The following is a 19,111-nucleotide window of genomic DNA, read 5'->3' as shown; positions in this document are numbered from 1 at the left end:
TACGGTTTCCCACAGCCTCCTCCTAGAGAAACTGATGCGTTACGGTCTAGACAAGTGGTCCGTGCATTGGGTGGGGAACTGGCTGACAGGCCGCACCCAGAGGGTGGTGGTAAATAGCTCCTTTTCAAACTGGCAACCTGTCACAAGTGGGGTCCTCCAGGGATCGATATTGGGCCCAACGCTATTTAATATCTTCATAAGTGATCTGGATGATGGGATCGAGTGTACCCTGATGAAGTTTGCCGATGATACCAAACTGAGTGAGGAAGTGGATACTTCGGAAGGGAGAGCCACCCTGCAGGAAGACCTGGATAGGCTGGAAGAGTGGGCTGACAAGAACCTTATGAAGTTCAACCAAGACAAATGTAAGGTCTTGCACCTGGGAAAACATAATCCAGGAGAACAGCACAGGCTGGGATCTACCCGGCTGGGGAGCAGCTCTGTGGAAAGGGACCTGGGGGTCCTGGTGGACAACAAGCTCAATATGAGTGAACAGTGTGCTGCTGCGGCAAAGAAAGCTGACAGGATGCACCACCAGCAGAGATAAAGAAGTCATTATCCCACTCTACTCAGTGCTTGTCAGGCTACACCTGGAATACTGTGTTCAGTTTTGGTCCCTGCTATACAAAAGAGATGGGTCCAGAGAAGGGCCAAAGATGATCCAAGGACTAGGAAGCCTGTCATATGAGGAAAGGCTGAGAGAACTGGGTTTGTTCAGCCTTGAGAAAAGAAGGCTTAGAGGGGAGACCTTATCACCATGCTCCGGTATTTAAAGGATGGCTACAAAGAAGATGGAGACTCCCTTTTTACAAGGAGTCATGTAGAAAAGATGAGGGGTAATGGTACAAGTTACTCTTGGGGAGATTCTGATTGGGCACAAGAGGAAAGTTTTTCACAATGAAAACAATCAGCCATTGGATTAATCTGCCCAGGGAAGTGGTGGATTCCCCAACATCGGACACTTTTAAGATTCAGCTGGACAGGGTGCTGGGCCATGTTGTCTAGACTGCTTTTGCCAAGAAAGGTTGGACCACATGATCCTTGAGGACCCTTCCAACCTGCTGTTCTATGATTCTAGCTAGTCTAATCAATTAATTAATTTATAACTGGGTAACAGCTGCTTACTGTTATGGCTGTGTTGAGGGGTTGTCCTTGGGGTAAACGCTGGATGACAGTGCTGTTCTTTTGGTGAGAAAACTGCATGATATTCTGCAAGACAAACAAAACAAAAAACAGAAACAAAAAAAACAAACAACAGAATCATTCCACATGGAAATTATTCCTTTATATCTTACAGTTAATGCATTGTAAGAAGTTATGGAAAAAAATACTTCTGCAATCTTTCATTTTCTTACCTATAATCATAACAGCTGTCCCCGCTAATAGTGCAAAAAGCGTGAAGAACATTACTTGATAAGAATCAAGAAAGTGCTGGAATAGACTGGCCCCATCTGTAGAATCGATTAAGAGGAGACAATATTGAGTTAAAAGAGCATCTTCTCCAAGCTCCTTTAAGAGTTAATAGTTCTTAACTCAAACTGCAATAGCCAAAAGGTTTTTATTTCTAGCAAGTAAGTGTAATCAACTTAGATAATACGACTTCAATTCTAGTGACTATTTCCAATGCACTCTTCAAAATTTGCCGTAACAGCTTAAGACATTGATATACGTCTTAAACATGTTCTTTACTTTCACAGTCCCCCAAATGCTACTCTGTTTTCAAAATAAAAAGGCATGCTTGAGAGTAAATAAAAGCAGAGCAAAAAAAATTACTTTCAGACACTTTAGCACAGGGATATTTATGCCAACTTCAAAAGAGTATTTTGGGCTGACCCAAAAGGAAAGCATGTTCAGCTTCAGTCATAATAAGCAATTGTATTCAAGTCTTCTGGTCACAGTGAGCAGCTTACATGTCGATAACATTAGCTGCCAGCTCAGATTTTAAACACACCAAATTTTATAACCTCATGAACATTAATGGAAGTTAGAGGTTTATTCTGGGATATGAAGTCTAGAGATAAACTTACGTCTCACTGGTGCACTGGTTCTGTCGGTCGAGTAAATCACTGTCACTGGGATAGTGATAGACTGGTCAGTCATAGGACTAGAGACAGTTAGAGTGGTTGATAAGAATCCCTGGCTTGAAACTCTTGGATCAGACAGACTAACGGTGTAGACTATGTAACTGGGCAGCCCGTAGGATTTCTCTTTCTCAAACGCCTTTACTGCTGGTGACCCACATTTTACCTGCCGACGAAAAAAACCAACCTGAAATAGACCGTTTGAGAAAGCACAGCACATATCCATCTTCCAGGCCAGATGTCAGAAATTCCACAGAAACATAGAGCAACTTGCCCCTCAGGAGGAGTCAGACTTGGTTGTAACTTTACAGTGACACCTGCAGCACTTCACTGCTGTTTACTGTTAAGGTCGCCCTATGAACTGCTGTTTCTGTGGGTCTGGGCTAACCCCACACAGGCAAAAATCAAAGCATCCCTTACTGGGCTATGTGAATCAAGTAAGTGGGCGAGAACCTAGCCCTGCTGCCAGGGATGAGGCAGATTTTCTGCTTCCCCATCTGTGAGCCAGTTAACACATCTCAGCTAGTGCACAGGTAAGCCTGACACATTTCTACTACCCCAAAAAGTGAAAACTGAGGAGGAATACATTCCAAGATGAGTATTTCCAAATCATCTCAGGAACAATCTTGACGTGGTAAAGGTGGCACAGGCTGCCTTTGGTTAGAAAGTTGCATACAACAGTTCAAAATGCTTTCAACTGTGTTGTGATACTTTCCAGCAATGGACTCACCTCCAGGGTATCAAGAATTTCAGTGGCACCAAATATTTTCACATCAGAGCTTGTGTAATGGTTACTTAAAAGCATTTCTGTTTGGTCAGCATAAAAGCCAGGATTGAATGGCACCTCAGTGCTGATCTGCTCCCCAGAGAAGTGGCTGCCTTGGATTGAAGCTGTAACTCTGAGTGCAGTTTTACTCATGCTAAGATGCTTCAGCTGCTTGTCAGTAAGCCTGTGCATTGTGATGGAACAGGTGTAATGCCCTATAGAAATAAAAGCAGTTTGACTGTTAATTGCTCATCTTTATGGTCGTTTCTCCATGCAGAGGGAGATTTCTCTGACATCTTTAGAGAAGAGCTAAAAACGGTGGTAAAATTCAACAAACAGCAAGATTAGGAGTGCGTAGGTGAATGGGACAGTGCGTCTGCTGGTCCAAGCATCACAATCCCAGTACTAAAACAACAGGAGATGTTTCTTGTCCCAAACTAAACATCATGATAAAACCACTAAAATGGCAGTTTCCAGTCACATTTTATTTTAATATGCCAGTGAGACTCAATTCCACTTTGAATATAACATTTATGCTAATATTGATAGAAAGGCTTTACTGAAAACAAAGTTTAGCATCCTATTTCATATTCTCTTCACCTAATGTTAAAATTTTAGTCCGTTACCATCACCAATTCTGTGGAGACGTGGTTTATTATTTATAAAAGCTTCTTTACAGGTCAGATATTCACCATGTTTCTAGTCTCTTATGGGACCTATTTGTCTATTATTAGCGATAAAGATAGTAAAAAATTCCTGCAGTGTGGAAGATACAAGCAGAACTTGCTAGGTACGTGTTTTCCCCTTATTTTCTTTCCCAAATGAAGCAACAGAGGCAGCCACTATTATGCAAGGTATAATAAGTGTTTTACACAATGGGTACCGGGACTAATCTAACAGATAATTAACATTATTTTCATACAGTCCATGGTGTTTTGGTTCTTCTTAAAATCATGTTATAGTCATGAAACACTAACACATGTAGACTTCCACAATTTTATTTCCATTTCCACAGTACCCAGTAATTTCCCCACCTTTTAAGTCCCAGTTCATGTTGTTTTGGGGACGCATACGAATTCTACCTTTTGTAAGAAATTACAGCAATTACAGGGAAGTTTGAAAGCACGATAAATTCCAGAAACGTTTAAATTGCAGAATACAAAGAATACAAAATGTATTACTTTCACCAGGTTTTCACATTTACGCTATTTCCCTCATTTTAATCACTGAGGTTAGTTATACTGCAGTAACTACAGTGGCAGGGCTTTTAAAAGGCCAACATCAAACAAAAAACATTTGACTCTGCAGAGCATAATTTGGTGAAATCTAAAGATCCTTAGTACCCAGACATTAAAACTCATGATTGCTTCTCTTAGCCCTAGTCTTAACTTCCACTGCATTTAAGTATACAGTAAAGGCACTGATGTATGGCAAGTAAACACCTAAAAGAGACACTGGATGTTTACAGCTGCAGAGATACCTCATTTGTGGCAGCTGAAGAAGGAAGTGTTTTGCTTCCATAGTTCAACAAATACAGGGCCTGGTATTCTTCTCTAAATTAAGTTATAGACAAGGCAATCTATTTTTTTGAACAGTTCAGCTGGAGTAAAAGATGGCAGCTGCTAGCTCTATAAAGTGTGTGACCTCAGTGTATTATGTCTACATTCTGCAATACCATCACTTCTGTCTCAAGGTACCATTGGACTGTCTACAGACCTACTAATATATGAATAGTAATTTGCAGTATTAGGACCTAAATTTATGGTGAAAAACACATATCAAAGTTTGTTCCCCACCCCCCAGTAAAAGAATGCTTCTGAGTTTCTTCCTAACCTATTACTACAACTCTGAAAAACATGAAATGGGCTGCCACTGATTTCTGGCTTTCTCTGAAAAGAAGCAAATGTCTTTGTCACACGCAGAAAACCCTAGAGTTAAACAAGGAGAGTACACGTTAACAACTCACTGAAGCCTGAGATCCTACACAGCAAAGCTCAGAGGCTTCAGAAGGAAATCTGCTGGGTCAAAGGGCATTTGGGCTAAACCACAGCAGAATTCAAAGTGTCTGCCTGGAGCGTGGCATCTTGTCTCGTCTTACCTGAAACTGCATCAAATCCAGGTTCTGCTATAAAAATATCACGTGCTGGGAAGTCAAACGCATCATTGTTAAAATCTAGATGGCAATTGATAATGGACTGTGGTTGTAATTCAGCAATGGCTTCAATCTGAGCAGGCAAGCACTCCCCTAAGGGGAAGAAAAAAAATTAATGAATCTCTAATTAATTAATTAGAAAAGAAAATTCTAACTAATTAATTTTTAATTAACTAAAAGCAAAACCATGGCTTGAAATAGCAGGTTGTTCTGCCACCTTCTGAAATAGTTTCACAAGGTTATGATGATCTTAATAGCTGGAAATCATAGACAGTTATCCTATCTCAGGTCTAATCCCAAAGAGACAGCAAATGAAAATTTTATATGTTGTGAAGTTTTTTTGACAGGAATAGCTTATTTACAGGAAAGAATGAACTAGAGAGAATTTTCAGCTCAGATGTGTCTGTGGAATAGCTTATACGATCCTGGGAGTCTCAATTTATATTTTAGTATCTGGCAAGATGGTTTTTTGGTAGGCTAATAAAATGCTATTTGAACAAGTGCTAAGTGTTAAGCTAAAACCTAAAAGGAACCATAATCAAACAAAATACAGCTTATTAAATAGAGGACACAGTATGATGTTTAATCTTTGTATTGATTCTAATTGCTGATAATTTCTGTAAAAGATTTAAGGATGGTTACTTTAAACATGCTTAGCAAGATATAGTAACTTCAAGAAGGCAATTGGAATTAAACATATAAGCAAACAATCAGCTGATTGCCTATTAACTGTTTTTTGATACAATCAAAAATGACACTTCCATTATCTACCGATTTTATTAGCTGTGAAATCTTAATAGTGCCCCAGAACACCCTCCAAATTCTGTAACATGGCCCTAAGTTTCTTCTAGAGCTCCTGGGATTCCAGAAAGGCACTAGAGGTTCATAAAGATCTTGCTACACCAGCTTCACACACCCTTAAAAGCAAACAAAAAAACCCCAAAACACAAACCAAAACCACCTATCATGAATATACAAACATGCAATAAACAATTAGCATAAAGATTTTTTTTCATCATACCTTTCAAATTTTTATTTCTTTCCCCAATTGAAACTATCACTTTTGAGGCTGCAACTCCTTGTAAGCTTGTTTTCACTCCACTTACATGCATTGCTGTAGTCCTCTGGGGTATATTAATCAATATCTGAAAAAAGGATGAAGTACATTGTTACCAAAAACTGTTTTAACAAATAAAAATTAAGGCAAAGCCAGACTGGATTGATTGTGAAACGCACACATCCTTGTATGTATAACAGAAGAGAAGACTCCAAGAGGTCGTGTTTCTCTTTATAAGAAATCCTATATTTCTCTAATTTTAGAAACTGCCTTTCAAGGCAATTTAAGCTAGTAAAAACATTTTTTTCTTTCTACCCAACCCCCCATAAATTAATAGGCATAAAGCTCTATGTCTAAATTTAATTTAAGAAGAATGTCTAGTGCTTATGTTAGCTGATACAGTGAATTGTGTCAACAGTATGATTGCACTAAAGATAAACAAAATAATTTAACTGAGTAGTTCTGATCAATGATGTGTAGTAATATGGTACAACACTTTAGAAAGTTCTTTTTGGCATCTCATCCATGGCAGTGAAACCTCATTCATAAAAGCAGCCGTACTCAAAAATTGTTTAGCATCTGGAAACAACTTAGCCAAGCAAAGGATTCAAAATGTACAATATAAAAACAGTATAGGCTAAAAATAGAAAATATTATGCTAAATTATCCTCCTTAACATAGATGATTAAAAAAAAGCATGACGTGCTTGGACACGTACCAAATACTGTCCAACCATTTGCATTTCTAATACTTTTTCCTCTAAAAATAATGTTTCTAAATATTTACAACAAAAAAATCATAGAATACATTTTTGGTGAAAAAGCACCTGAAGCAAACAAACTTCAGCAGTTCTGGTAGGATTTAACAGTGCCTCACCTCTCTGTATGTTTTAAGTAATCCAGGAATCTCATAATAGACAGTGACAACACCAGAATCCCTTGCCACTGCGACGCCAGTCTTGGAGTCGACTTGAAGAACACTACTTAATGAGGAGCTCCATATGCCCGGCAGGCCTGAGAAGACACACCATTTGGACACTGTTCAACAAATTTATGCTAACTGAGGCATTTCATTGTCACATTGGTGTCCGTATGTATGTACCCACTGCACGGGCAGCATGGGTACACACACACCCCAGTTCACAGAAACTAGATTCTAGGGTCTCATGTGGTGGAAAGCTGGCAGCCCAGCACTGAACTGACCTGCAGTTACTCTGACAACAGCCCGTTAATACTAAGAATCAAATACAGCGAGTGAAGTTAGAGTCCTGACTCTGCATGATTCCCATAAAAAACAAGCCTTTCAAGCTAACGGAATGGAAATGTCTAAAGTCTGATACTCGTGAATTCAATACAAGCGACATATTGCACGGTACAATTAAAATTAGAGGAGTTGATCAAACCTATTTTTATCATTACCAAGAACAGTGACATTTGATTCTGAACAAACATCATAAATTATGCATTTAGTTTTCCTGAGAATGAGAAAGAGTCACACTGATGTCAAATTATATAGCTGCAAAAACACAGCGACGGAAGTGCCTCTTACCTTCTTGGTTTGTCAGTGAAGTACTCAAACAGAGGACATCACCTACCACCACATCTATGAGTTCTGGGAAAATGGCATGTTGCACAGGAAGCGGGACGTAGTCTGCAATTCCACTGTGTTCCGCATCCCAGACTTTAAGCAAGGTCAAACCTACGTTTACAGTCCGGATTACAAATGTGTTGTTCGTGGCTCCTTTCCCAATCTGTACAAAGTCATCTCTACAGATAAAAAGAAAGGCTTTTATGTTAAGGCAAGTTTGCTAATGTCATTATCTCTACAGTAAATAGTAGGTATTGAACTCTTTTTAGATGGTTGACTTCCTGTTTTCAGCGATGGTTATCTTCTAATGAAGTCCGACAAAATAAGGAAAATATAAAAATGATTCAGGTTTTACTGAGGCAAATTTCATTCTCACATCGTTATGCTGAGGAAATACTGAGGTCATAATCATGTATGAGAACTACTTCCTAATTTTAATAATTGTAGAACTTTAGAATGAGGTAATCTGTCTCTTTTCCCTTTTCTCAGGGAGTTTAGAAGCAAAGAAATTTAAACACCGATATGCAGCTTTCCAGGCCTAACTTTACAAAGCTAAATCACATTCGATTCCGAGTTCTGATATTTACCAAAATTCAGCATTCCCAAATGCACTGACACACTGAGCACACCGAGCACAACGACTGCCACCCTGGCAGCACCATGCAGAGACAGTGAAGGTCTTGACAGCAGTAGAGCTGGGTCACCACAGTGCTGCACCTGAGGTTAATGAGCAGTGCTTCTCTCTCTAGGGCTAATAATTAGCCCTATGCTGAAGCAGCTCTGTCACATCTATTTTGGAAGCTAGGGCAGTGTTATCTCAGGGACCTTTGCAAGCTATAGAAATTTCTGCAGATCATTTAGGTAGGAGAAAGAAAATCTTGCATTCAACTCCTTTTCTTTTTCCTTTTAATCATGACTGCTGCATTATAACTGCAAGGTGCTCTGCAGAAAACAAGCTATGGTATAGTAATGGAATTAGTGATTGTTTACTAATGACCAAAGAAGGCTGTTTTATAATATTTATTATTCTTTGAGGCAGAGACCAAAAAGGCCTTTTGAGGCCTGGCTTTGCTGTGCAAAGACTGTACAAGCGTATCTGAAGAGACAGCTCCCGATCCAGAACGTTCACCATCTTATGTAAGGCTTAAGTGAGTCAGTGTAACAAAGCACTAGGAGAAAAGAGGCAAGATGAGGCAAATGCTAATAAGATCAATTGTTTATATAGGCCACTGATGCATGCAATCTGATGATTCAGAGTCACTTAAAGCAGAAATGTACCCCAGCAGGCCCCGCTAGGGATCATGCTTATCTGGGCAACTTTCCATTTGCTAGAGAATATCGATTGCTAACTAGAACTCCTTTCTTCTACCGTGCCTCTGAAGACCACAGAGATGAAATCCTTTCTTTGCTAATCCCAGTTCAAGCTATATCTTCACTTGATATCTTTGGAACAATCTTTGTTCCCTGCTGTGGCTGGGCTACGTGTATTTGGCCTTTTTTGTTCTCTGTAATTAACACCCATGGAGGATACCTACCTGTTTGTTGCAAAGTTGAGCACAGAATTATGCGAATGAAAAGTATCTCCAGAGTTATCGTGAAAATGGACTGTAAATGTCAGTGTCACACCCAGGGGGAGAGCCAATAACACCTCTTTGTTTTGCGTGTGCAGAATAGGACTCATGGAGATTCTTAGGTATGAGATGGGGTAGACCTGTAAAAACATCAGCAGTGAAAAGCAAAATCAAATTGCTTTTTTTGGTGCCTCTATAAAAACAGTAATCTAAAACGGTTCTTATTATGCAAATATACAAAGCTTCCTTTATGAACCACTTGCTGTATGTTTAGCCATATGACAGTACTGAGACATGACACTTTTATTATCAGTTCATATATTTCACAGAATCACAGAATAGCTGAGGTTAAAAGGGGCCTCTGGAGAGTGTCTAGTTCAGTCCCCCCTGCTCAAGCTGGGCTAGAGCCAGTTGCCCAGGATCGTGTGCATGCAGGTCTTGAGCATCTCCTAGGATGGAGACTCCACGATGTCTCTGGGCAATCCGTGCCAGCGTTCAACAGCCACCGCAGTAAAAAAGTGCTGTCCTATGTTCAGACAATTTCACGTATTTCAATTTGTGTGCGTTCCCTCTTGCCCAGTCATTGAGCACCTGAGAATGGTTTCTGTCTCCTTTACACCTTCCCATCAGATATTTCTTAGCATTTTTCTCTAATAGCACTGGGAATTGAAGCAAGCAATAATGATGTAGAAGCACACATCACATACTTCAGAAACTACATTATTATCCTATAAATTAAAACTGTTAAGACACCCTGGATATGCAAGAGAACAAGTTGCCCCTAGACTTCTCTCCCAGTAATTCTTGAAATAAAAAGTGTAATTAATTCCCAAGTTACTAGAACAGGAGTAACTTGCAATGTATGTGAGAGTAAGGGGATGAAATGGTCACTGTTTCCCCAGTTCCCTTGCACCAGGTGAGAAAGCCAAGATGATACAGGCAGTTTCTAACAGCCTTGGCTCTGTTTGAACGAAGGTTTGCCCAGCGGAGGAAACATGAGCAATAGCTGCAAAGCTGTTCGCTAGTGATCCTTGTCAAATAACATCATAGAGACTACGAACTGCTGCCCCTCAAACAGGCCCACAGTGGTCTGACAACAGGGCTGCCAGAGGTGGGAAGGAACAACACCCACGATCTTTCCTCCTGAGCTGTGTCCTGGGGTGGTTTTTCTGACCCATCGCTGGGCACGCTCGTCTTGTTACTGCTGGCTGTATGATGCTGCAGCCTGGCCGTCCTCTGAGGCGTGGGCTGATAGAAGTTAAGTGCAGCAGACAAAAGCAGTCAGAACTGGCACCTGAAAAATCCAAACTGGTCAGCAGGCTGCGTTTTGTTGCCTCAGTGCCTCTCCTCAACCAAGATAGAAGTTAGGGACTTCTGCTGCAAAGTCTTTGGAAAAGTCTGCTAGATTATCCGTACGTGCACACTCCCGCATGTTTGCGGTAACAGTCCAATGAAGGAAGTTTGTCTGAAGACAAAGACTTTGCAACCATTTGTTTTGTTTTGTTTTTTAAATAACATATTACTTATTATTCTCGATTAACTTATCTAGGTTAACTAGCAAAATTACCCAACAAAAAGAACTGTATCTGTTCTTTCTGTTACAGCTGTTGGAAAATAAATAATGGAAGGATAGAGAAAGCAAAAACCCTCAAATATATAGAGAAAACTATTTTAAAAGAAGCCCTCAAGCTTATCTTGTAGGAAAATCCCTTTTTTTCTGACCTAAGAGGCTCAACTAAAATGTAAAACTCTACAATCTGAAAATGTACATGTCAAAACTTAGAAAGGAAAGGACAAATTTGGCCTCAAGCAAATAGCATCTTTGGTGAGTCTGAAAAAAAAAAAAAAGGCTAGAATATCAGTATATACAACTGTCTACTCCACAGGCTGATATAGTCAGTTAAAATATCAGTGCATATAGTCATCTGCCCAGCTAGCTGAGGTTATAAGCTAACAAAAACGCCATTTCCCTGACAGATTTTCAAGCTTGCTTTACTTTAAAATCTCAGAAACTGTCCCACAAGGGACAACTGCTAAATTTAATATTGATGAAAACAGCTATTTACGTCTGAAGCATCTCAGTTTTTGAAGTATTTTTTATTTAAAAAAAAAAAAAAATCCGTTGAGTACAGCTGGGACAGGCAATTGCTTAGCTTGCTTCCACGCTAAGCATACTGTCACTCCTTACTTCCACTGTCCTCCTTGGCTTACATAAGCTAGTCTTTTTCTGACCAAAGTTGAAGGTCTAAGTGTTAAGTGATGCTGCTGCAGCAGTTTGGTTCTTAATTGTGTACAGTTGTAAATAGACAAAACAAGAACTTATGAAAGGAAGGACGGCGTGAAGGAGACAACAGATTCAAGCTCATCTCCTGCTCTGTCACAAGTTCTTCTACATGACCTTCAGCAAAACTGCTCAAACTCTCTCTCAGTTCTTCATCTATAAAATGAAGGCAGCAGCACTGTATTACCTCATGGGGTTACTGTGAGGTTAAAAATATTATTTCCATAAAAGTAGTATAGTCCTAATAAGTACAGGAAAACAAATCAGTTCTACAAGTTGCTGAACTGAGACGGTTGCTACTACAAAGAGCTCACAAGCTTAATATCATAGTGCACTGACTCCACAGCTCCCCGATATCCTAACTGCATATGGAAAGAATGCACAAAGGGAGAATTTAACTTCAGTACCACTGTATGCTGACTAAATGTCATTTGAGCCAACCCCAAACTCATTAGATGTCTTTCACTCGCCAGATCCAGCAGTGAAGGGAAGAAACAAGGTCATCTATAACAGAGCTGTAGAAATTCACTGCCACCACCTAGCAGCAGGAGTGGCGTTAGTGAAACTAAGCCACCATTTCTTTTTTCATTCTCCACCCAGGAGGACAGACCTACATGCTGTCCTACAGACAAAACTGAACATTATGGTAAAAACCAAAATTCAAATAAAAAACCCCATCAAGCCACTCCGCAGTGATTATAATAATAAAACTTACAAATAAAGTCAGCACTCAATTATGTGTCTTTCTCTTTTAGCTGGAACATAGGAAAGATGCTGACAGAGTAAAAAGGGATAAGAGGAAGTGGAGCAGTGGGTATCTCAAGGCTCATGTTGCCGGATATAGGAAGTTCTTGGCACAAGGACTTTTGAACAGAAACGAAGGACATACGTTTCCTTATGTCCTAAGTGCCCAACCAGTAAGGTATATTAGACTTCACGTAACAACATTCAATCAACAGATGAAGTTTTGAGAAAGAAAGATGTTTCATTAGCCTGGAAACAAACTGCTGAGTTTTGCTACACAGTTGTCCTTCCCTGAAGCATCCACATTTCATCCACACGTAGCTTAGGCACACAGGGCAGCCTTGGACACGCTCCTTGCCAGCTCACCAAATACAGGCAACAGCAGCTAAATTATTGCATCTGATAAGATAGGCTTTTCTCATGCAGAGATTCTCATTATATGTAAAAGCTGAACTGCTGGGAAACAGCAGAGAAAATGAAACTTTTGGGCAGTGTACAGTTACATCTCTAGTATCTCAAAAATCTGGTACCTCACAACAGATGCTGCATTTATATTCATTACTCCAGATGATATTTATCTTTTTCATGCACTACAAAATGCGTGTTTATGACATTAACATTTTTTTTATTTGAACTGCTGTAATTATCAGCCTTCTACGAGATTTTTAGGACAAACTTCTTTTTTTAAAGTTTAAGGCAGATGCACACAAAGGCTTTTTTGTAAAACGTAGCAAATTTAAGAATTTGCTGGGATTTAATATTTATCCATCTAGTTCAGTATACTAAACTCTTCTTCAAAGCTCAGAACTGACTGTTACACTAACTATACTTCACATTTTTCAGAAGTGAAGTTCAAAACGTGCAGTTAACCATCCCTGTCGCAGTAGTAAAGATATACTACTAACAGAAAACTGCAAAGAGAGATGATACTACCTTAACAGCAGCTACAATGGTCTGGTTGATTCCAAATGATTCTTGTGAAATCACTTCAATTGTTGATGACCCTATCAAAGACCCAGAGTTAAGGAAACCTCTCTCATCGATTTTTACAACAGGAACTTTGTCTGGTCCATCCAGGACACGGTAACTCAGTGAAGCCACTCGGTCCCTTAAGAAAACAAACAAACAAAACAGAAAAACAAAAAAACAGGGGACCCCCTTAAATGAGTAAAACCGTATTTACATCAATATATTATGCAAATCTAAAAGATTGCTATTTGGTATGTGTTTTTTCAACGTGTCTGCAATAAAAGCTGAAAAGCCTGTGTTCTAGTCTAAGAAAGAAAAGTTTAAGTTCTGATTGAAGCTCACTTGGAAGAAGGCTTATCTGGGTTTAGGCATGTATTGAAATCTAGTTTCCGTCCGCTGCCCTGCAGTGTCATCATTCACTGATGTAAAGCTGATTCCAAATAATAATGGCTAAGGCTACAACATGCAGCTTCTGCTGTCATTTTCTGTAAACAACATTCAGAGGGAAATTAGTCTGTGACGGCCAATGCTGGTATTAGAGATAAAGTCAGGGACTTGATTAAGTGGATCTCATAATTTTCCTGGAAATGGCTTTGTAGACAAGGTTAATTTTCTGGAATACCTCTCACTGTGGTATTTGCATATTAATAAAGTGAGCAAATACATAAACTGTAATTAGTGGGCATTCTGAGACATTAGCTACTTTTAAGTAACACTTATCACATCTTCTAAAAGATCTGTAAATGATGTTTTTTTCCTCCCAAGCTCCTCCATTGAGATAGAAATACTCTACCCTAGGAAAAAAGCATTAAAGCTGGATTTTAGTTGCTCTTTTCTTGGCAATAGTGTAATTGTTTTCGGTGGTAAAGTTCAGACATAGGGGCTCCAACATTGGATAGTGAAGATAATGGGACAAAGAAAGGTACAAACTGATATCTAGCAACTTAATGACTAATTAATCAGAAAAACTGCTCGGAAGAGACAGCAAAACAACACTAGTAAGTGACTACAAATGACAGGGCTCCTATATAACCGTTTCAAAAGCAGATGCTGAATGACCATGGTCACTGGAGCTCCAGTGAAACTAATGGTCCCTCCCCTTAAAAAGTAAATGCATCTAAAGCCTCGCCCTCAGCGTATGTCCTATTGTCTGTATCTGCACATTCTTATGCTAGAAAAACCAAATTTCAAGCCTGAAATGAGTCTGAAATGTCAGTCTTTGAAAACAGATTATGTAAAAAGGACTTCATTTGAAAAGGACATTTTAATCTCAAAATCTAGTCATAGAAGTATGTGTAAGAAATACAGAGAAGTATATTCCATAAAGCTCTGCTTGCCCATAAAAAAAACCTCCAGTGGAAGCAGGCTACTGCTTTAACTGGCTCAGCGTCTTTTAAAATAAGGATCTAAAAGTTCCAAATATTGAATGAATTTTCTAGCTACACTCTAACTAATAAAAGATTTGACAGAGCCCCAGAGAAGAGATAAAATATATTAATCACTAGGTAAGTTGTGTATTATAAGGGTGTACTGTGATATTCTTTTTAAAAGACTGAAACAGCTTACTTTGAACAGAATTGCTTTACGGTTTTGATAAACTGTTGACACAAATCACAGTATGAAAACTGATCACTAACCTGTTTGTCTGAAGTTTAATAAAGGAATTTGGTGACATTAAGATCTGCTCTGCTTCTACTTCTGGAGTGACTAGATGAAGTTTTTCAAACACCTGGAAAATAAAAGGCATTTTAGCCCACTGTTGTGTGCAGCAAGTAATTTATTTCTATTTATTTCACCTTCAAAACAAAAAACCCCAAATAAAACCATAACACACTTTTTTTTTTACCTTGTATAATATATATATATGGTAAAAAAATGAAAATTTAACATGAATATTTGAGAATGGGATAGGCAGTATCTTCTACAAATTATTCTGAAGAGCGTTCATTTCTATGGCTATAGCTATACTATGAAGCAGTACGTAAAAAGAAGCAAATTTGTCAAGTGAAATGGTGTTGGAGACCCCACATTCACCCCAGTTACTTTAGACTACCCCAAGTCTGAGCCCATGAACCGAATGCCCACAGGAGGTGCACTCCTCAAGCACATTTTCCAGCTTTGTTCCATCTAAAGGAATCCAGTTTGCATACTTTGAAGCTGCTCCTCAAAGCATGGTAAGTGGGAACAACCAGAAGATTCATTTCAGAAGCTAATTCCCGATCCAAATTAACATGCTTGCATAGACATGTATGACAACCACTATAAACAAGAAGTATTATTGTGCAGAGGGGAACAATAGCAGCAAAGTTCTTCTACAGCTCTAACACTGCTTATCCACAAGACACAAGTCACCTCAATTTCAGGTGATCTACAACAAAAACTAGCTCCTGAATTTCATTCAGGCATCACACCAGCGTGTGACTGTTCAGCGTAAACCTTACCAACACTGGGGGAGCTCGGAGGCTTCCAAACAGCGGAACATTACACAAACAAGAGTAAGGGCTCAAAGATAAACCAAAGCTGGAACTACTCCTTCACATTTCAAATTCCTGAGTTCCAATACAGACTTTAATTCAGCTCTGAAACAGATATTAAAACATTAACTGTGAGGAACATCATCATACCTGAATTTGGATTTCATCGGACAGTTCTCTTGCCATGTTGTAAAACTGGTTGGCTGCAGGATCAAGGACCTTCACAACAACTTTCAGGCCCGTTCTTCCCTTTACTCTGCCATAAACATCCATTGCAAAGTTATATTTTGCAGGAAGCTGAAAAGAAGCCTTGGACAGGAGAAAGTGATTAAAATTTTACTTATGGAAAGAATTGACATTGATACAGAGGAAACACCACGCCCAACGCTGACAAGCGCTCTTTGATTTTGAGTAAGTGGAAGCAACAATATTTTCTCAACTCCTATTATGTGGCTGTTTCCTTTTCCCAAGATACACATACACACAAGTCCACATACAGACACACACACAATTTACCTCACTGTGTCTTGTCTTGATATCCAGAGTATCCCTCTTTGTGACAGACCAGTGGAACGTTAACCCAGGTATTGCATTGCCAAATGAAAAAGGAGTCTGACTACTGGTGATGCCCATTACATAAACTGGCATCTAGAAATAGAGAAACCAACTTTCTTAGGTAATTCTAGGCCGCTAACCAAACCTGCACAGAGCAAATACAATTAAACTTAAAATTCAGTGATCAAGAGATGGTATTTCTTATGAAGAAAATGGTTTGGCTACTGTATATGTTGCAAGGATTTATCATGCAAAAGACTCAACCACCAAGTTGTAAAAAATAAATTTAGATTTATTCTCATTTGCTACATGCTCTACAAAAAACAAGTACCAGTTTTCCATCAGAAAAGATGGAAAACAGTTCAATAATACATTTGTCCAATTTGTAGCATCAAATCACTTCACCTTAGTTAAGTCATATACTCTTAAGTTCTCTACGTCTTTGTCTAGATGATCTCCCTGATTAACTCTGCTCTGGACATCAACCTTCCCCTTCCAACTCTCCAAATTAAGACAACATAACATGTAAACACAAAACAGGGATTTTTCAAGTTTCTGTTTTTAATCTTCAAAGCAATTCATTCACCTGGGACCAGCGAGCTACAATCACTAGCCATTTTGGAATGAGTAACTAATAGGGGAAATATAGACTCTTAAAAAAAGATAATTTGAACAATATCTGCTGTTCTGGATATAGCAGACATACTGGAGATCTTTAACATACAAAGGAAGAAAGTCTCCACTGCAAATAGAATGAAGATGAGAGAACCCTTCTCCACATTAAATGATGCTTCTTCAGTAGGGCCAGAATTTCTGAAAAATCAGCCTGGTGTACAAGGTAAACTTGCCCTGATTTCTGTTTTAATATGTTCAGCTCTGGAGCTTCTCCACTGACAGCACGTTCATTCCTGCAGCAGCAGCGGTACCCCTCAGAGCAGGCGAGCACTCTGAGAGCTGGGGGCTATTATCAGATGACCTAATCAGAATGGTCACAGCTGGCAGGTCAAAATTTTAAGGCAATAAAAGCTAATCACAAATCAACTAACCTGTGTACCAGTTTTCATTCGTGTAATTGGTGCACGAATTCTAACAGCTGTCAGCTGTACGACTTCAACTTCCACCTTGTCCTAAAAAGGAGGAAGGGAAGATATTGTAAGCACTTGTCAAATGTGAACCAGATTTCACTTTCAGGATCTATCTGCTATTTTGCCATTATCTAATCACTACTGCCATGTGATTTGCATGTGACTTATCACAGATAATACAGATGGACATAATTCAGGACTGTAAAAAAAATACAAAAGCATTAACTTTGTAAATTGATAGGCATTTAAAAATGCCACCTAAATTAAAAAAAAAAGCTCTGCTCAAAATTACAGTCAACATGAATAGAGGTGACTAACAGAAAGGGACTAGATCATAGGGGTCCCTAGGAGAAGAGGGAAGAATAATTCCAGAAGGTAAAGGAAGACATTGAGAGAATTAGAAGGAAATGAAAATGGTAAGCAGCAAACGGGACAATCAAGAATAAAGGGATGATATGTGTGATACTCGGATGTCTCCTCTTCACATAACCTGACATTCCTGATAGATTTTTATTCCTACTGTGTAGCAGGGAGGGAAGGCCAGACCTGGGCCTCACTGGGCAGGAGATTTAGCTTTCAAGTTCATTCTGCTTCCTGCCACAGCACCAGGGCAGACTGCTGCCCCCACATTACAAAGCATATATACATATATATTTTTTTTTTTTTTTTAATTACTTTGTCTCCTCTTGGCCTCTGGTGACATCTTTCAAGCAGCAGAGCTTTGTGGTGTGCAGCAGCTGTCCTGCCTTGACCTCAAATGAAGAGCCGTAAGATTTGGCCCAAGTTCTGTTGTTCTGAGTCTCATGTGAGTCCCAGCGACTGGTGCTCCCTTATAGGCCTGCTCAACAGCCCCTTCACGCTCAGCTAGTAGGAAATTGTACGGACACAGATTCTGATGGAATATCAGGGATTCATTGCTTGAACTTCATAGATGGGATTCAGACCACAGCACAAGATGAGAGCTTTCTATACAGCCTGCCTATAGCTTAAGAGACAAAGGGTTTCTTAGGCAACAGTTACCTTCTGACTTCTACTGATGTAAGACGCTGCTAAATTGTAAGGCGATGCAGGCAAGGACAACCTTCTGCTGTTTTAGAAAGGCTTCTTTAGATGGGATTTTCTAGATTTACTAATCAATTCTAAAGATATCAAACTGACTGTGCATAAAGTCTCCCTGGGTTATCAGCAGAACTTTGTTTTAAGGTACCGCAAGATTTAGCTATCTGTTGAAAGTATCACCTCTGTCAGCAAATGCATAAGTTCACAGGCCAGAGAGTAAGAAACACTGATTTTTCATCTCCTTAAGGAAACCAGGAAAGTGCACAAGATAACATTACTAATGCAAAAAGACTATTTGCCCCTTTTGAGCCAAACCCATGAGTTAGCGAGCCTCTTTCAGCTCCAAACAGTACCATAAAACGTTACCTGAGACACCACGACAAGCTTCCCTGTCTCCGCATCAACAGCTTGCACCACCCCTGTTACTGTTCCATTCCCAATCGCCACTCCTCTGACAAGTCCAGTGCTGTTCACTGATGCAATGTTCTCATCGCTGATGGAGAAAATTATGTTGGATTGAGGTTGAGGGCCTCCTTCTGAAGTGATCTATAATTAATAGCACACAGAACAACTAAAATTAACCCATCAGATATTTGTTCTGGTTAACGTTACAGGGTACACCCCTTCCCTGCTCAGCATCACAATGTCTTCAGTAAGAAAAGGCTGTCCGAACCTTTCCAGAGCATATTTCTCCTGCACACTGCATGACGTCGGACTGGGAAATATGTGA

At 39.4% G+C, this 19,111-nt stretch overlaps 1 protein-coding gene across 1 annotated transcript in view; it reads right to left on the bottom strand.

Moving 5' to 3' along the window:
• The window catches only part of NUP210 (nucleoporin 210kDa), a 66,973-nt gene that overhangs the window by 2,343 nt on the left and 45,519 nt on the right, over positions 1-19,111 (bottom strand). The window contains exons 25-39 of the mRNA XM_009322004.1: positions 18,748-18,927; positions 17,284-17,364; positions 16,199-16,330; positions 15,833-15,991; positions 14,846-14,937; positions 13,173-13,347; positions 9,179-9,354; positions 7,605-7,822; positions 6,933-7,069; positions 6,021-6,144; positions 4,946-5,092; positions 2,812-3,062; positions 2,028-2,247; positions 1,356-1,451; positions 1,126-1,209 (exon numbers count right to left, since the gene is read on the bottom strand). Of these exons, the coding sequence (XP_009320279.1) occupies positions 1,126-1,209; positions 1,356-1,451; positions 2,028-2,247; positions 2,812-3,062; positions 4,946-5,092; positions 6,021-6,144; positions 6,933-7,069; positions 7,605-7,822; positions 9,179-9,354; positions 13,173-13,347; positions 14,846-14,937; positions 15,833-15,991; positions 16,199-16,330; positions 17,284-17,364; positions 18,748-18,927 (2,272 nt within the window). The remainder of the gene's footprint in view (positions 1-1,125; positions 1,210-1,355; positions 1,452-2,027; positions 2,248-2,811; positions 3,063-4,945; positions 5,093-6,020; positions 6,145-6,932; positions 7,070-7,604; positions 7,823-9,178; positions 9,355-13,172; positions 13,348-14,845; positions 14,938-15,832; positions 15,992-16,198; positions 16,331-17,283; positions 17,365-18,747; positions 18,928-19,111) is intronic.

Source organism: Pygoscelis adeliae, unplaced genomic scaffold (genome assembly GCF_000699105.1).
Source record: "Pygoscelis adeliae isolate BGI_AS28 unplaced genomic scaffold, ASM69910v1 Scaffold304, whole genome shotgun sequence".
NCBI lineage: Eukaryota > Metazoa > Chordata > Aves > Sphenisciformes > Spheniscidae > Pygoscelis > Pygoscelis adeliae.
This window is presented reverse-complemented; position numbering and strand designations above follow the sequence as displayed.